The sequence below is a fragment of the Athene cunicularia genome (assembly GCF_003259725.1).
Source record: "Athene cunicularia isolate RWA chromosome 8 unlocalized genomic scaffold, athCun1 chr8_part1, whole genome shotgun sequence".
NCBI classification, from domain to species: Eukaryota; Metazoa; Chordata; class Aves; order Strigiformes; family Strigidae; genus Athene; species Athene cunicularia.
In genome coordinates, this window is record NW_020799109.1 from 9,797,662 (window position 1) to 9,817,143 (window position 19,482).

General features: G+C 40.3%; 1 protein-coding gene across 2 annotated transcripts; it reads left to right on the forward strand.

Annotated features, from left to right (window-relative positions):
- Positions 1-782: 782 nt before the first annotated feature.
- Positions 783-19,336, forward strand: EFCAB14 (EF-hand calcium binding domain 14). 2 transcript variants are annotated; one of them, XM_026853654.1, is made up of 10 exons: positions 783-931; positions 4,231-4,376; positions 6,230-6,328; positions 10,588-10,698; positions 11,565-11,645; positions 12,478-12,669; positions 13,325-13,399; positions 14,538-14,649; positions 15,509-15,640; positions 16,461-19,336. In XM_026853654.1, the coding sequence occupies exons 1-10, from the start codon at positions 877-879 to the stop codon at positions 16,634-16,636; spliced, it is 1,179 nt and encodes a 392-aa protein (XP_026709455.1). In that variant the 5' UTR covers positions 783-876; the 3' UTR covers positions 16,637-19,336. The 2 variants fall into 2 exon arrangements, with proteins under 2 accessions (XP_026709455.1, XP_026709456.1); XM_026853655.1 differs by having other exon boundaries at positions 11,568-11,645.
- Positions 19,337-19,482: the final 146 nt, after the last annotated feature.

Below are 19,482 nucleotides of genomic sequence, written 5' to 3' on the forward strand. Positions count from 1 at the left end.
CTGGAGGCGGCTGCGTTGCCGTGAGCGGGGCAGCTTCGCGGGCGGGGCGTGGGGCGCTGGGGGCTGCCAGGAAAGACCTAGGGCTGCCCTGAGTGTGGCTGGCCAACAGGTCGCCTGGCTGGGGGTGGAAGGTATGGACTGTTCTCTGGCGCTTTTTTTTTTCTTTTTTTTCCTGTTTTACGCTCACAGCAACAAAAGCGGTTTGGGGGCAGTTGCTTGAAGTGTTGAGCGCAGTTATCCGTGTGTGCTCAGCATGGCACAATCCTCTATCTGCCAGCTGTCGCAGAGCTGGTTTCCTCGTGGACACGATGTTCTCTTGCCAATAAATAAACTTTTCAGTTAAGTAACAGCGTTATTAATGGGCTTCTAAGAATAACTAAAAGTAGGCACATCGCAGAGAAATTTAAGCTTTTGCACTTTAGGATAATCTGCAAGTACTTGTCAAAACATTATGGTAATCCCCTTTCCTGAAGCCTGCCTTCCAAGCTATCAAGCAGATGTTCTGAACATAAGTTTCTGTGAGCAGAGGGAAAGGGGAGTAAGGGAAACCTGACAGCTGCTCTTAAATATGCTACATGTACCTCCTGAGGATAAACTGAGCAGAGTAATAGCCCTGATCTCACCGTATAGCCTTATTCGTTCTTGGAAAAGCTCTTCATTAGCTCTTGTCAGCCAAAACATGCTGTTCTAGCACTTCCCTTACTTTGATAGAACAGCTTAAAAAACTTTTCTAGGTACTGTTGAATGTTCACAGTCTGTTGTTTTTTTTTTTACTTATTTAGAGGCGACTATCTGCGATGCTGCAAATTCTGTTACCCATTATGTGCGTTTGTCATTCTTGCCGCTTGTGTGGTAGCGTGCGTTGGCTTAGTGTGGATGCAGGTGGCTCTTAAGGAGGATCTGGATGCAATAAAGGAGAAGTTTCGAACTAGTAAGTATGAATGTAATTACACTATTTCACGTTTGCTTTGGGCAGTATGAAGAGCTTTAGTTGCCTACCTGCTTATTCAAATTCTTGAAGGTACTGAGTAGACAAACTGCTCCTGAGATGAAGAGCCCTCTGAGCCAAAAACATTTGGAGGCTGGACAAATCTAAGGCAAATGTTATATATTCTTGCCTGCTCTGTATCTTCTGAGGAGACATTGGACTAGGTGGGCCTGTACTTACTTGTACATACATTTCTGAAATTCCTGACTTCAGTCTTGAGAGTGCTCTTTTTCAAAGGAAGCCACTATTTAAAAATAAAATGTTCTGATCAGCCCTGTAAAAGCAGTCTAGGGGATTTTGATGCGTCCCTTAAAAAAAAAAAATTAATGGAAAACAATGTTCTTGTCTTGAGGTCTTTTAAAAACCTCTAATGCTTGCTGTGGTGTTACTGCAATTTTAACGTGGCTTCAGCGTTATGTTTTTTCTTTGTATCCTCTGAATGTTTATCTTGCTTGCATTGACCTTCAACTTTTGTATTGTGTTGCGTATGGTGTGGAGTTATGTTATGTTTAGTACTTTGAGGTGTGGAGTTCATGTGAAGCATTTTGCTTGTAGGTCTTAGGTTGTCTCTGTTGATCTAACATCTCAGTATTACAACTTTTGTAGTCCTGAAGTTTAACAAGTGGTGAGATCTGCATGTGACGTGTGCTCTCAGTTCTCTGTAACTCACCTCTGGACACAGGATGTGTTTTGGTCCCTTATTTTAGCATTGTTTAAAATTCTATGTATTGAAAAAGGATAAGATGAGGAGCTCTGTGAATGGAGCAGAAGAGAGTGAAGCTTGAGCATTCAGATGGTCCCTAGCCGCTTCAGGAAGGCTCTGTAGTTAGTTTTGCCTGAGGAGCACAGCTGTTGACTGGATTTTGTCCCATAGCTTTGGTCTTAGAATTTTTGTGCCCAGGACATGAAAATGACCTTAAAAATAAGGCTGATGAAATCGATTAAAAGATTAGGAGACTGCTAGGGCTGGAGGTAAGCAAAGGGCTTGATTTGCTTGTGGTAAAAGAGTTATTGAGGAAATGTGTATAGAAATTATTTGCTGTGGTGTTTAGAGTTTCCTGTTCAAATGTGTAATTCTGCTGTGAGGTGGGGAGCTGTCTGCTGAAGTGGAACCTGCTGGCTGGCTGGGAGTGAGAAAAAATGTTGCTGATAGATGTGCTTTTGTATTAATTGATACTGAACTCTGAAAGTTAGCCTTAACTGATTTCCACCAGTTACAGAGGATACATTCAGTTGCAGGCACTGCTTTGTGATTGTGAGGTTACTGGGCAGCTCTGCAGTAGCTGTTTCTGTGTTCTGAGTAAGCTGGCTGCCCAGAAGCTCTTATTGAACTGGTCTCCTTCAAGTATGTACTGGTAGTAAAAGTTTTGCACGATGACAACATTTGTTGGCTTTGGTGTAGTTAAGTTTCAGCATTCCTGTTCTACGTAGACCTCTTTGTTAAAGCAGTTTCTCTCTCTGCGCTTACTTTCTGGCAATTACAGATGTGCTTGTTTTTTCCTGAATAGCTCTGGCAGAAAAGCTGTGCACCTAATACTTTGTCTAGTGATAAAATAGTCTCAGATTTCCTTGCCACTGTAAGAGCATGCCTAGTAACTGCATGGGAGTCTCATAATGAGGTACAAGATTAAAAACGTCGACAAAAAAAGACAACAAGAATAACCTGGTTCTGGAAGGTAACACTATGCTTTGGTGACATGTGTGGGTGGATGGAGAAACCAAGGCATAGGATCAGTCTGTTCTACAACAAGTTTGGGAAAAGAACCTTCCTTCTCTGAGTCTTCATCCAGAATTTTTTCCCTGTAAGAGCAGATTCTTGTGGTAATATTTGTTAATGTTCTGCCATCTTTTGAACAAACTGAGTATGGCATGAATGCTTTTTAATAATAAGACATCTTTACATGTAGTATGCTTAGGATAAGGGGAAATCATTGTGGTGTTTCCCTTCAGTTGTTAGTAATGTGATGCTAAGAATGCATGTAGTTCTTAACCTTCCTAGCACTGCAAAAAACTTAAGTGGAGTCTCACTGTACACAGTGAGAGCAGCAAAACAGAAAATAATTTCTCTACAAGAGCCTCTGAAACATCAGATTCAGTGTGAACTGCTTGTGTCAAATGCCCAATTAGTGTTCAGCCTGTTTTGGCTAAAAGGTCTTACTTAACCAAAAATGTTATTCAGATCTTGGGTGATCCATGTAGATTACTCTGTACCTAGAAGTGACTTTTAAGACTTGTTCCAAGGTAAGTGAAGTGGATTTTTGAAGATGCACAGCTTTCCAGTTTTAGGCATCCACTCCACAGGCGTGAAGCACTCCAGAAGGCCAGATGGGTCACATGTGGAAATTTGTTCTGGGAGCTGCCAGCTACGTACCACAAGTCCTACTTCTCTTGGCAGCCTGGTCTGAACAATGGCAGCTTGTTGTGGAGCGTTCCAGTGCTGCCATACAGGGTGGAGGTGCATGTTTTGGAGAACTGTCAGCTCCATCTCAGAACCATTGCTTATTTGTTCCCCAGACCTAGGGATTTAAGATTGCCTAATAGCGCTTGTGGCTAAACAGTTTAGTCACTGCAGACCTGAAGAGCTGCATTTCTGAGGCTCACTTGCTTTGGTCTGAGCTTTATGTTTCCCCCTGGATGTAGTATTAATTGCAGTAATAACTGACTTTACTTCCCAAGGACCTTATTTCCTTATTTGTTTACCAACAGACGTTACTGTGTAAGCTTATACATATTTTCCAGTTGTGTCTCTGTCACACGGAACAAGTGTAATCTCATTAATCTCTCTGGAATTCACTTCATTGTCAGTTGCCCCTTTGCAAGCTTGAAAAGGGCACAGAGGTTCATTTCATGTGCCTCCTTTGCCCTGGTAGTGGTGGCAGTTCTTATTCACACTCCCATTACTATTTCATGCTCCTCCCTGAAAGTAATATAAAATAACTGCACTAAATAAAGACCTGCTGAGGCTTGCCAGAATGACAGTACTATTGCAGAGTGTTAAATTTAGTATGATCCCTCTGGGTTCTCTGCAGATGTTAGTACTCTTAGAACAAAAAAGAGCTGTTATTCTGAACAAACACTTAATTCTGAATTGGCAATAAACCCATGTGTAGAAACTGTTAATGCCTTCTTTTACTCATGTAGATGTTGCTGCTTCTAACTTGTTTTCTGCCTTTCAACATTGTTTACCTGGACTTTGGGGTTTTTTTTGAAAGCAAATTTAATTACTTTTTCACTTTTTTTAGTGGAATCTAATCAAAAGACATCATTCCAAGAAATTCCTAAACTGAATGAAGATTTGGTGCAGAAGCAAAAGCAACTAGAACAAATTGAGACTGGAGAACTGGGGCTAACTAAAATTTGGATAAATATTACAGAGATCAATAAACAGGTGAGATGGATCAGTGCTTGGTTTTGAAAAATAATTAAATACTCCAAGTTTTATTTTTACAAAAATTAATTTCAAATGCAGGGCTGAGATTTTATCTAAGGACTTTCATTTTTAAAGTAAAATGGAGTACAAGCCTCACTATTAAACAAAAAAAGTTTGACCATCTGGTTGGACTGAAGACTGATCACAAAGAGAAGTTACACAACCCGTGGAAAGACTTCAGGCCAGACTTAGAAGAACCTGAGAACTGTGCAGTTTTTAATTTTCCTGCCAGATAATTGTGATAATGAGAGATTTGACAATGCATGTTTCTGAGAATGTCCACAAATGTTTCATAAGCATGGAAGGGAGTTAGTTACCCATTAGTTCACGTTGCTACAAATGAAGTACTGGTGTCTTGTGAATATAAAATCTGTTAATACACACTCAGAATCTGAGCCAGAGTAAGTCTTAGCTCTGTTTGTGGCTAGAACTAAGCCACTTAACAGAAAGCTGTTTCCTTGGCTGCTGTATTAATTCATGCTTCAAACAATGCATCCAGCAAGGCTCTTACTAAAATTCTTGCCGTGGAGGGTAAAAGTTCAGAGCTGCTCACAGTTAGTGGTTGTTGAGAGGTGTGGGTGTGGAACCCTCCCTGACACTGGTGCTTTGGGTATAATTTTTAAGGGTACTGAGGTACCTGCTCAGATTTTCTTTTTTCTTTTCAGTCCCATGCAGTGGTAAAGTGCTTAATGGGGCATATAACTATATTTGAAAATGTGACTTGCTTTCTTTGGTATCTGTCAGTATGCATTATCCACAGATATTTAAGTGCTTCATTGGACTTTTTAAAAATGCTATCATCTGCACCTGCATGTTAAAGATACTTGCACATGGTTCTTGCAGGCCCTCAAGTTACTTCAGAGTCTGGTTACAATCTGAGCTAACTCTTCTGGGGATCAAAATTTAATTACTGTTTTTCCATGAATTGTTGGGATGTGCTGCCTGGGAATTATTTCAGCCAGTATTCACAGCTGTGGAACCAGAGGCTCTGCATGCCAGCTGATCGTTGCTGGTGCAATGTAAAATTAGGACCTTGCCATTTCCTCAGCTTGCAAAACAACTTTTATTTTTAAGCAGAAGAAAGTAGTCTTTTATCTGCTCTACTTCTGTGTTGTCAAATGTGAGAAGAAATTATTTTTGATGACTAATGGCTACAAATTGATCTTAAAGTGATAGTGTTAGCAATTAACAATTAGCATGTAGTTAGTTTATTTGAGAGTCTTTTCAGTTGGAATGAGTAATCTTGAAGGCTCATTGAATAATTTGCTGCCTGAGTTAAGCAGTTAAGAGAAAATTGAGCTAACCTGCTGTGCCTGGGTTGTCACTGTGTCACTTCTGTGGCAGAAGGTTTGGGTAATAAGTACAAGTTCTTTGCCCATCACTCAGCTAGAGGAGTTGCATGGCTTTTCTGGGTTTTGCCAGGCAAATTTGATTGCTAAATACAGAAATGGATAATTGTTTCCTCTATGTAAGGGTTTGTTGCACAATTTTTTAAAATCTTTCTTAGTCAGCAGCCTCTCTCTAAGGGGATGAATGTAAAATGGGCAGAGGGTACCTTATCGAAAAGGGGGGTCTTCTGTTTCTTTCATTCAGTTTTGAAAAAAAAAATCTTGCTTCTGTTGCAAGAGGGAGACTATTTTTAATGTAGCCTAGGAAGGACTTCTGACCTAGACAGGGGTGTATTGTGTGTGTGCACATATATAATTTTGTATTGCCTTATGTTTTAGTGTTACAAATGAAGTCATTAGTACTGGCAAAGGTCAGAGTCAATATTATGTTGATTAATTCTAAATATTCCTCTTTCTTTTTAGATATCACTATTGACCTCAACAGTAAATCATCTCAAAAACAACATAAAGTCTGCTTCTGATCTGATTTCTCTTCCTCTCACAGTAGAGAAACTTCAGAAGGCAAGTACTATAAATGTTGCTATTGCGAAATGTGTTCTGTGGTGTTAAGCGGCAGCCAGGCTCCTGGGGACAGCAGTGACAACAGGAGTTACCTGCATTGCATGTGAGGAATATTTGTTTCTCTTGTTTTTAAATTGGACTTCAAATACTTGATATTGTATGGTCTTACAATAATGTATGGCAGGTAGAAAATGTGAAGGCCTTGTTTCTCATGGAGATGCATTTGTTTGTATTATGTTGTCACTTCTTTAGCTTGGAGCTGATCTTTCTGGTTGCTTTCCTTCAGGTTGCTAATCTTAATATCATTTAAGGCACTTGCAAAAAGTCTGTCTGCGGTTTTACAACTCTGCTTGCAAAGAGGTGGTTTATTTAGCTTTTTTAATTGGAAGAAAACATGGATTGCTTTCTGGAAAACTTCCTTATCTTTAGCAGCATATAGTTTTACATGTGGCTTTGCATTTACAGTCTTGAGGTAGGTGGGGGTCTAACTTGGGAGCAGTGGGCTGGAACATTAGCTTGGGAGCTTTCTTGGTGTTCAGTACACACACAGCAAAAGATGAATTGTATTGGGATGGTTTTCTTTCAGTCCCTTGAAAGATGGGCCTTACTGGGTGACACAAGCTGACTTCTAAAGTGACTTCTGTTAATACAGTGTCTTACTGTGTGTCTTAGCTGAGCATTCTTTAGTAAAGAACTGTTCTGTTTATTTTGGGAAAAAGAATGGCTTCTTGAAACTTCCTGGCTCTTCCATGCAGTTCTGTTTATTTAGCATAAATGTTTATACTGGGCTAACACCTAATGTCAGTCCAGTCTTTGTGACTTTTATGGGTTTCCACTTCTCATTTCCTATCCCCACAAAATTAATGTACAATCAACAAGCTAGTTCTGTGCAAAGCAATTAGTGTGGTTTGGCTGATCAGGCTGCTAGGATATATTTTTTTGGGAGGAGTACAAAGCTATTTCCTAAGCTTCTAATTTGCTGTTATGAGCATGTTGGATTTTCACTGTGTCATATCAGAAGTAATTCTTAAGGCAGTACCTAGTCTGGAACCTACAACTTTTTTTTTTTTTAATATATATAGTATAGAGAAACCTTGTTGTCATCTTGCTGCCTTTGGTACACTCAGGACAAAGTTTTAGGGCCAACAGGTTTCAGCTTGCAGAGATCTGCTGAACAGTAGGGGTTTTTCCTGTTGAAATAAGTCCACCCTTGGTCATACTTTGTGAAAATCAAAGATCTTGGGAAATTTTGAGTCTTTGCCAGTCTCTGCTGTTAAGTCTAAGGTGTTAGATGTGACATCTGTTTCCAGTGCTCTCTTGATGCTATCTTGTTGCATTTATGCTTTGAAAGGTTGATAAAATAAAAACAGTGCTGGAATCCTTCCAGGAGGTATATTGTGAGGTGTTCACTGTAGAAAAAATATTTTGAGGTTTAAATACAATAGTTTTAATAGTTTGTAAGTATTGTGTTAATGAAGAGTGACAGGTTTCAAGACCTGGATTACTTTTTGACCTCTGTGTGCATGCTGCACTACCTCCTGTCATGCAGAAGAACTTCAGTGAGTGTAGGTGTGTAGCCTGGCTTTCGATAGCCCCAGTGAAAAATCTCCTGCTCAACTGCCCATTGCATCCAGCTAGCTGTCTTTGGAATTGCCTGCCATTCCAGGAAGAAATAATCTATTAGCAGTCCTGGCTAACTGGGGAGGTCCCAGTTGACTGGAGGTTAGCAAATGTGACACCCATCTACAGCAAGGGCTGGAAGGAGGATGGGGGAGCTACAGGCCTGTCACTCTGACCTTGGTGCTAGGGAAGGTTATAGAGCAGATCATCTTGAGTGCTGTCACATGGCACATACAGGTCAACCAGGTCATCAGGCCCAGTTAGCATGGGTTTATGAAAGCCAGGTCCTGCTTGACAAACCTGATCTCCTTCTATGACAAGATGATCCACTCAGTGGATGAGGGAAAGGCTATGGATGTTGTCTACCTAGACTTTAGTAAAGCCTTTGATACTGTTTCTCACAGCACTCTCCTGCAGAAACTGTTTGCTCATGGCTTGGATGGACGTAGTATTCTATGGATAAAATCTGGCTGTGTGGCTGGGCCCAGAGAGTTGTGGTGAAGGGACTTAAATTTACTTGGTGGCCAGTCACAAGTAGTGTTCCCCAGGGCTCAGTGTTGGGACTAGTTCTCTTTAATATCTTTATCAATGATTGAGTGCAACCTCAGTGAGTTTGTATATGACACCCAAGTTGGGCAGGAAGGTTGATCAGCTTGAGGGTAGGAAGGCTCTACAGGGGGATCTGGACGAGCTGGATCGATGGGCCAAGACCAGTTGTATGAGGTTCAACAAGGCTCTGTGCTGCTGGGTCCTGCACTTTGGTCACAACAACCCCATGCAGCGCTACAGGGCTGGGGAAGAGTGACTGGAAAGCTGCCTGGTGGAAAAGGACCTGGGGTTGTGTTGGCTGACAGCAAACTGAATATGAGGCAGCAGTGTGCCAAGGTGGCCAATAGCATTGCGGCTTGTATCAGAGATAGCGTGGCCAGCAGGACTAGGGAAGTGATCGTTCCCCTGTACCCGGCACTGGTGAGGCTGCACCTCAATCACTGTGTTCAGTTTTGGGCCCCTCACTACAAGGCAGACATTGAGGTGCTGGAGCGTGTCCAAAGAAGAACAACGAAGCTGGTGAAGGGTCGAGAGAACAAGTCTTGTGAGAAGCAGCTGAGGGAACTGGGGTTGTTTAGGCTGAGGGGAGACCTCATCGCCCTCCACAGCTACCTGAAAGGAGGCTGTAGTGCCGTGGGTGTCAGTCTTTCAGATAACAAGTGATAGGACAAGAGGAAACAGCTTCAGGTTGTGCCAGGGGAGGTTTAAGTTGGAAATTAAGAAAAATTTCTTCACTGAAAGTGTTGTCAAGCATTGGAACAGGCTGCCCAGGGAAGTGGTGGAGTCATGATCCCTGGAGGTATTTAAAAGACATGTAGATGAGGTACTTAGGGCCATGGTTTAGTGGTGGACTTGGCAGTGTTAATAGTTGGACTCAGTGATCTTAAAAGTCCCTTCCAACCTAAGTGATTCTGTGAAAAGGCTGCTATTCTTAGAATAGGATTTTGGTTTTCTTAAGCCTTTTTCCCTGTAGGTATTGTTCCTGAAAATGGGGTGCTGCCTGCTGGTGTTAAGAGTCCTGAAGGATTATTGAGGGAATTCCTTCTGGACTGTGGCTTTTGTTCAGACTGATGAAAGGTGCTAAAGGTGTCCTAAGATCCTCCAGGATGGAGAGGTTGTTTCCTGAACCTGTGCTCAGACTTGCAAAATGATGAGCTGGAGAAAGATTTGGGTGGATATTGTTTGAATGTAGTCTGGATAGCTAGAGTGTCACTTCAGTGCCTTAAGAGCTTATGAACATAACAGTCATAGGAAAAGGAGATTTTAAAATGGGTTCTGTTTGTTTTAATGATTGAAGAAAGTATTAAAAACGGAATAAGAACCATAGGGGCATGCTCTGCCCTGCTACTTCCACTAGTTTGCAGATATCCTAGCTGACAATCTGACTCTACGTGCAGTGCCTTCAGCTGCTGGAACACCAGTACAGCTTTACAGAATAGTTACTTTCTAAAGTTAGATCTGGGGAGAAGTAGGGGGAGTTCACATAGGTAAAGGCAAGGGAAAGATGAGACAGGAGTAGTCAGAAGCAAAGGCAGTTGTCAGAGCACACTGACTGTACCTACAGAATTCACAGCGGCTTTCCTGATACTTCAGAGCTATTCTTTCATTTTTAAAAAAAGCAGTCCTTGCCTGAAAATCTAATCTGCAACTTCTGGCAGACTTTATTTTTTTCAGTGTATGATGTGTCTGAAAGACAATGAAGGCAGGATAAATCAGTAATGTCAACATCCTTGTATTCAATACAAATACTCCATGTAGAGAGGAGGTAAGATGTCTTAATATCAGGATTTTTTTTTAAATTAATGACAGAACATTTGTATTGTTTTGGGAGTGAGAGTAGCAAACCTGTAATTGTGGTCATTTAGCTTAAGCTCTCATGGTGTAGAGTGTGTCTTTATTAGCCTGGAGATGGGATGGGTATAATTTGCAGTTTTGTCTGCAAATAAAGTTCCTAATACTTCAAATTCACATGCATAATTTTGTGGCAGTCTGCCTGCAGTTTCACTAACAAAACATTGTTTAGCAGGTTGAAACTTTGGGACAGTGCAGCTTGAGGAAGGCTGAGATTTTTGTCATGTTCTTTATTCCAGACTGTAGCGAACATCGGTAGCACGCTTACGAGTGTTTCTCATGATGTTGAAAATATACAGACAGCTATTGAAGAATTCAAGAAATCCATAGAAATACTCCAGAATGATGTGGTAAGAAAATGTGTACTGCATTTTAACAGTTAGCTTTATGAAGCCAAGATTAAGAACTGGGTGGAGTTCTGCCTTATGCCTTCAAAATACTTTTGAAGTTTCAGTAGGTGCTGGTTGGTACATTAATACTCTAATCTTCTAATCCCTGTGTGGCATTTCCTATATGGTACCAAGTACGTATTTCTCTGGAGCCAGAAATTTTGGTCCCTATTACACTTACCCTGCAGATTTTTTTGCTTCCTACTACACAGTTGTGGAACCTTTGGAATCTCTGCTTCTGTGTGATTCAGGGAACTGCTTATGGTAACTGTCTGCACTGTTTTAGGATTGGGAATGCTGGAAGTGTTGAGATAAAGGTTGTTGGCTGAATTAAAGATGTGTATAAGGATGAAATTATTGACCATCTTTACCAGAAACTACTCACTGTATTTATACTGACCTCTCAGTTGGGGTTAACAAACTGAGCCAATAATTAAAGCTTTTCAGCTAAAATGCAATACAGCATTACTTTAATAAGAATACTTGCAGACAATATCTAAATTAGACACATTATAAAAATTGATTCAGTCAGTGGGTGCTACAAGAACATTGCTGATATGGCAGTGTGTATGGTAGCAGTGAAAAGTGTATCATAATACTTCATTAAAGGGAGAAGAGCTAATTAGAAGGGTTTAATTAAAATAAATTTGGACGTTATGTAGCTGAAAGAAAACTGTATTAGCCTGGTTAAAATACTGCATGCCAAACAGACACGAGTGACTATAATTGTAGCAAAACATTCTTAGCTACAGCCTGCCAATTATTAAAAGCTTAGTATTTTTTTTTTACAGACATTTGGTAACATAATTTTCTACTTCTTTCCTTAGAAGGAATTAAAACAGATATCTTCACTTCCCTCCACTGTTGTACCAAGGACTGAGAGAAATCAGACAGAAATTTGCAAAAAGGTATTTTTCTCCCTTGCATAAGGAATATAGGTACAAGTATCACTGATATGTAACTTTGTGTGTTTTGCACTACTGTTGTGTACAAAAAAAATATGGATTTTATCAATACTTCAAAACAAAATATAATTGTTCCTGTGTATGTGCAAACAGGAAAGTACCCTAGTCAGTGTTTTTTTTGTGTTATAACTGGGTGAAGAGTAAAAAGACTGAAAACAATACCAAATAAATTATAGGTGTACTTTGCCCATGTAAATGGAAATGAGTTAAAGGCTGCTTATGGAATAGATTTTATGGCAGGTAATTGCCAAACAGCAAATCTGGGAGTGGCATGTAATGAGTCACCCTTAATGTAATGAGGTGTGGAAAGCAGGGATTCAGCAACAACAACAAAAAAAAGGATAAGGTGTGCCTGTTCAGCTGAATGGGTTGGAATGGAATGACTGCTTTTATTTACATTTAATACAGTTGATATCTTCCTCAAAAATGAATATTGTATATAAATATGCCTAGTACATGCTTTCTTGGGAAAAATGGTTGGTGTGGTTACTAAGCTTGCCCTGGAAAATTAGATGAATAGGCTTTCTGTGTTGGCTGGCACAGCTGAAGTGATTACATTAGCAACAAAAAGAGGTTAGCCCTGAGGAAGAGTCTCAGTTTCAGACTTTGAAAGCTGGAATAACTTTCCGGAAGCTTCCAGTTAGATGCTTTCAGCGGTGTCGGTAGAGAGCCAGTCTGAAGTCTGCCCAGTTAAACTGGGTCAGTCACCATGTTGTTAATAGCAAGAGCACTGCAGAGGTTGAGAAAACTGACATGTGCTGGTTTTGTATTTCAGGAAAGCCAGTCACTGCATATAGCTTTGGAAGAGCTAAACAATACTGTAGTGGTGTACCAAAAGTTGAATGACGTAAAGCTTCTAAATGTGGACTCAGCCATTGGTAACCTTAGCCAGAGGGTTATGCTGTTAGAAAACTCTCCCCTTGCTGTGAATAATCTGGACAAAAGAGAGAACTTGTCTACCAGTGTGGTGAGTATTTGAAGACTAGGGGTGTCTACTCAGGCTAGTAGTTTTAATACTTCCTATACACTATAGATACAACTTTTCAAACCTAACTAAAGAAAATGTGTGAGTGAAACTTGAGACACCTAAGATTTCATTTTAAAAGGCTGGAATTTGTTCCATATTTCCTAACAGATAACCAACATAAGAGTATCTCAGAGAGTGGTTATTTCTATCCTTCAGAATCTAAGGAAAAATGTCCAAAACACGGTGACATTTAAGACTTGTGTGACTGCTTAATGGAACAGGATTCACAAACCTTTTTATGTTTTAGGAAGGCACTCTGGCATGGGTCTGTTAAGACCACTGAGGAGCTAGGTGGGCCTCTGGCTGTCATGCTTAGATGTTTAAAAAAAGAAAAATATGTTTGTAAATACTTCCAGTGCTTCTCTATGCCATACTGGGGCCACTCTCTGAGAATGTGTTCTGTATGTTTAGCAATAAGGAACATGCTGATGTTGCTGTGGTAAATTACATAACCCACTGTCTTCATGTTTATTCTAGCATGTATTTGTCCTGTCTTTTTCCTGCTTCATGTCTGCCAAATTTGAAGTAAAGAAACTCGATTGTAGAATATAATGAGCACATGAATAAACTTGGCTGCCTTCCATTTTTCCTGTAGGATGCAACTACCTCTCTAAAAGTGGAAAATGAAGATCAACTAGATAATGCAACTCTTTCAAATAAAGAAACAAAGGTAAAGTAAGGAAACTAAATTACACTGGATTAGTAGAGCATGTCATTGTCTTTATAATCATGTTTTAAATAAGACTTAATTGAGGAAAGATCTGCAAGCAGGCTAATCTGATGAAGTTTCTTTTTAAAAAAGTCCAGAGTAGGACAAGTTACCTACCCCATTCTGGGGACAGGGAGTCAGTTAGGATGGGAGAAAAGTTACAACAGTTTAAAGTTTTGCTGTTCTGACTATATATGGGTTAACATAGCAGAGCTGCTGTAATAGCCTTCCCTGCAGCTGAAAGAATCTTGGGAGGTTCAGACCTTGGTCCAGTGGACTGGCAGCCAGCTCATGGGAGTACCCACTGCCATACTCTCACAAAAGCTAGCCCAACTGTTGTGGGTTCACACCGCAAATGGGGTTAAGGCATTTATCTAGGTTTGAAAGCTTTCTTGGAGAAACTTTGCACTAGTGGAGTCTAGGAATTGCTGAAAACCACCTCTCAGTAAGGATCTGATGACTGGCTGTGAGTTTACCAGACTGAATGGCCAAATTGTGGGCTGGGTATAAGAGGCAGCACTGCTGAGGTTAATTTCCATGTTTGGAAAGAAGGCACGTGAGTGAACTGGCTACAGTCAGTTCTAGGCTTGGATTGGATTGATGTGAACTCAATCAGTCTTCTGGAACCGACTCATAGAAAGAGCAAAGGAGCTCCAGATTAAAAAAATGTGGTGTTTTTACTTTGACAGAGATACAGTGACTCCTGCACTAAGGTAGTCAGTACTGCAGACAAACATTTGAAACAATTATGCAATTCAATTAATGTTCACTACAAGTATGTTTGACTGGTTTATATTATGATTTTTCAGAGTCTTGATCATTTATAGAAGAAATACAGAAATTAGATGTTAGATTCTTTTGAAATCGGCGTCTGCAAAACAGTTGCCTACTTTTCAGGTTGAGGTACTGATTTTGTTTTCTTGCAGACCATGTGGATTTATTCCTTACATCTTTTTTAAAAAAATTTTAAAGTCTTGTTTATAATTTTAAACTTGATCAGCCTGGAGACCACCAAGTCACAAAAAAGCACTTCCATCTTTTCCTGGTCCTCTCCATTTACGGAAGAGGTGCCTCTTCAATTTTTTTTCTACATATGCAGGAAACAGAAACTAGAGATTCTCAGGTATTAAAACTAAGAGAGAAGCTTCAGCTGATCAGCGCTCTCACAGGCAAGCCGGAAAATGACAGACCCATTGAGACATCGAAGAATGGTAAGAATGTCATATAGTAGTAATCCATAAACCTGAAGGTTCCCTGTGTAATTCAAAGAATAACTAATGATAATGGATAACCTAGATTGTTCCTTAAGATTTTGGTGATTATTTTGAAGTGGTAGGAAAACGATGGCTCTAAAATAGAAAACTGTCTATGACTACACAGGTTTGAAGGTGGCTTTCCATGTGTATAGCCGGATCCACATGTATCAATAGCTTGTATGCGAAGGCATACTGTGATTAATCTGTAGAAATTTATACCCAGTAACATCTATTTTTGCTTTTTCAAAATCTAAGTGTAACATAGAAGAAAGGCCTGCATCTCTGCTGACTTGTCAGAGTTCTGCACTTTTGCTGTATATATTCAGGTAGTGCTGAAGATCAGATTTGAAATATTTCATTACAGTAGAACTGTGCTTGTTAATGTGCTAAGCAGCAACTTAGAAGTTTAGACCTTGCTGTTGGGGAAGATACCTATATTGGCATGGTGAAAACAGCCTGGGTGGGCAGATGTGATTTGCTTAATAAAGCTTTTTCAGCACTTTTAGACAGGGAAGTTGAAAGCACTTCCCAGTCATTCCTTGGGATTTACAGATACACATCTCCTGGTACAGCCTGAAAGATTAAAGCTGTATAACTGTCCAATAAAAAGTTCTTCCTCTGTTCTTCCAGTTATTGGTAAAAAGAGACATCACTGCTATATTCTGTAACAATTTTGCAACATTCTTACAAGATACAGCATCTGTGATGCAAAAAAAAAATTGAAATTAATTAGTTTTATCACATTTTTTATTTTGTTTCTGCTAACTGTAATTCTGTGGAATTAGTAAGACTAATAGAAATTGTTTTGTAACAGTTGAAAGTAGTCTGAGTACTACAGCAAAGCCCACAGACCTTTCCAGGCTGGCTTCAAGGTCAGCTGATGACAACACAGAGAGTAATGGACAGCTGAGACATCTGTCCTTACCAGGAGTTTCCAGCATCCAAGGTATGTCCTTTGTGGGTTGACCTTTTATTTTTCTATTTCATGTAAATATTTAAGAGACAGTAAATATAACTGGAATGATGGTGGCATGTCTGGGCATTTTGGGAGATGTGAGGTCAATTTTAAAAGCTTGAGAACTACATGCTTTTTTTAAAAAAAATAATAAAAAAAACAACCAAAACCTTAAAGGAAAGAATAGTATGTAAACAAAAGAAAATGAGATTTAAACAGGAGTGTGAATTATAATTATTTTGAGTGCCAAAGTATTATACCAAGTGCCCCAAAGATTGAGAGAAGTCAAGGGCAGAATGCGGGTGCTGAAAAAAAAATTAAGTGGGTATGAGTATGTATGTTTTGGGGTTTTTTTTCTTTTTTATTTTAAAAGAACACTGCCCGGTAAATGAATGGTTCCTGGATCTTGCTGTTCAGCCTCTTCAGCTACTGAAAGGGCAGTGCTTTGCATCAGGAAATGCAAATAGACACTTTTCACTTTATATCGTCTGTGCTGTTGGTATAGCAACAGTCATTCAGAGCTTGCTTTTGTGGAGGGTAACTGCATCTGTATGCAGTTAGTGGTTGTAGAATGGGCTATTAGTCGTGGCCAGAAATAGGGATTACGTTTCTCAGATTTAGTGTAACTTAATCCAGAAATGTTCATGATTTTTTTTTTCTTCTAAACTGTTACTGACAGCTTGTAACAATGCAGAAGGCAAACTACATACTTGAGGATGCTTTATTTAGTGCAGTAAAACTGGAAGAGCACCTTATAGGATATTCCTGTGTATTTAAAGGAGCTACTTTTCAATCCTTGTTCTCTTTGCAGATCTTCAGAATTTGTTTGAAAAAGCAACTGAAGATGCTGATGGAAAACTATCATATGAAGATCTTCAAAAGCTGCTTGGCTCTACAGCCCAAGAGTCACAGAGCTTTAAGAAATTCGATACAGATGGAGATGAGAAATACTCATTGCAAGAACTGAGATTAGCATTAGGTGTATAGGATATATATTTAGAAATGTGATACTGATGGATGCTACTGTAGCTAAAGGAAACTATGGGACATGAAAAACTATGTCTGCACTTTCCCAGCGTTTTACTGATCTTTGGAGCTAAATTACTGTACACATTGCCACCTCTTTATTTCATTTGCATTTATTGAGAAGAAATTCACAAATTTATGTCAGTAGGACATATTATTGGGACTGTGTTAAAATCCAGAAAATTCCCAAACTTGGAAACATTTTCCTCTGATTCTTTCCTTTTCAAGGAATTTTTGGTTTTAATTTAAAATGTGTTCATACTAAAATAAAACTATGGTTTTATATTTCACTAAAATTTGCCTTAAATTAGAGTGCTGCACTTTATGTAGAGCAGAAGGAAGTCTGTCTTGTAAAGATGGGCTACTTCTGCTTGTAAATATTTGAGATAGAGTAAATTATGCATATTTAGGGGGAAGTTTGTGTCAGGGGCTGTGTTGGTAGTAAGCTGTTTATAATGAGAGACTGAGCCTAAAAGGGGTGGTTAAGAGCTTCAGCTAAAATTCTAATTTTGACTAAGTATATCCATGAATGAGTTTGGACTCAGTCAGCGGAAAGCAGGAGTGGTAAATCAGGCCCATCTATAGCAGGATTTATTTTTAGAGGGAAGAGTTGAAAGTGGTTTTATATCATGAGCCTACAGGAGCTACCAAGTGCTTGGGTTTTCACTTCAGCATTCTTTAGCTTTGCTGTATTGTGTCCAGATTACACTTTGTGAGATATTTTAAAAAAACAAAGGAAAGTATTGAATAACTTTAACAGATGCTTAAGAGGTAGAAGTCTACATTGCAACCTGCTGAGTAGCACCTGGATAGTTCGTGCCTTGGGTACAGTCACTGGTGTGCTGATGGTCTCACTGACAGGTCACTAGAGATCTTTGGAACAGGGTTGCTGGTGCAGCTGGTTTCTTCCATGCACTGTTGTTTGGGTCACTCTGATGGAGTGTCCAGAGTAAAGCTCCTGGTCTCTAGGAGTGTGAGCAGGTGGTGAAGGCCCAGAGTAGACTTGCGGGTTCTTTCCTGACTAATGTGAACATGATCACTTCTTGGTACATTTACCTTTTGTGTTCTTGCCAACAGAAGGATGTAAAAAGCAGGGTGGGTGTATGCAATCATGTCAGCGTTCTCTGCCGACACATGTTTTGTAAGTGAGGCTTCCTTACTGTGGAGGAAGTTAAGGGTTTGTTATACTAGTGGATCTAAACACAGAGAGTGTTTATGACCTTCTGGAACATAGAAAATGGCTTTCGCAAAAAGAATTCTCTTGCAGGCTAAATCAGGGCCAAGTTGGATGATTTTGCTCACAAATATCACTGATCTTGTTGGGAGTTTTATGCATGATTAGTGAATTCAAGTTTCCCACCTCACTGAAACATCAGTTTATGTGGAAGTCTGTTTATAACTGACTTTTATATAACTTTAGACTGGATGTTTTATGAATAGTTGCATTCTGTGAGTATGAAGTAGTGAAGGAATATACAAAATGGAACCCTGTTACCCATTGCCTAGGCTGCTTTCACTGTTGCTCTTCTATCCTGTTTGGGTAATGCAGATGTGACCCAATACAGAAATGCTTTTGATGTTTGAGAACAAAGTATTTAAAAACGAAACAAAACCAACCAACCTTGGCTTTTGAGAGGACAAGAAGCCACCACTTGCTTCTTGCCACTTCCCACACCCTTTTATACACTACTGTATAATTCCTTAACCAAATAAAAAAAAAAAGAGCAATAAAATGTAACCATTCTGGTATTTTATTTGTACATACTGTATCATAGCCATATGCCAGAGTTTGCAAAATATTTTTGGAAGTTTGATTTGTATGGAATTTAATGTACCTTAAAATTTAAGGGATTATTGTATTGCTATGTGAATCTGTTGGTGTTTTGTTTTGTTGCAGTCTGCTTTACTTTTAGAAGGCTTTTCAACAGCAGGAGTGAAACTGTCAGCTAGAGACAGCCTGTGCTGCTCCAGCTGCCCGTGGCCTCTGCCTGTGGCCCGGAGCTGGGCTGGTCCCTAACTGGCACTGGGGCACAGCTGTCTGCTGGTGCTGCTTAATTTGCATGTCAGGAGCATAGTTAATTGCTAATTGCTGTAGTCACTGCTGTTGTAGGATGGACTTGTACTGTCAGTTTAACAAATCTGATCACTCCTGAGCTCAGTGGTTGCTTCTGTTTGGCCTAGGGTAGCCAGTAGCCGTGTGCTGCAGGCTGGGAGCACCTGTCCCTGCGAGTTTTCTGCCAGGCTCTGCTCTCCATCCCGCATGCTTCCCAAAGCCCCGGCACTGGGTGTTGCCAGGCTTCCTTCCTCATCTTTTATTCACGCTGCAGATGGCAGAGGGCATATAAAAACCTCAGGCGGTGTCAGTGCACTTGTCGGGATCTGCGTTCTGCTGTAGCTCATGCCTACAGACTGCAGGCTTCCGGGGGGCGGTTTGGGGCTCATGTTCAGGCTGTGTTTGTGCCGTTTTGGCAGACCCCTGTGTAGGGGTTTCCGGAGGGGCGGTTCGTGGGTTCATTTTCAGGCTGTATTTGTGTTGTTCTGCGTGACCCCTGTGTAGGGACCACTGTGTAACCTTTCAGTGCAGTGACTGACCTTTACAGGGTGCTGCCTGCGCATCGTGCTCCTACTCCGCGGGTTTGCGCTACGGCACTCCACGCGTGCTTTTTTAAAAAATAAAAAAAATAAAAAAAATCCTGTAACGCGGCTTTTAATTTATCTCAATAAAAGTTCCTGTCGAGCCTGCGCTTCCGGCCCTTTCACTCCGGGGGAGGAGCGGGGCGGGGCGGAGCGGGCGCCATGGCGGGGCC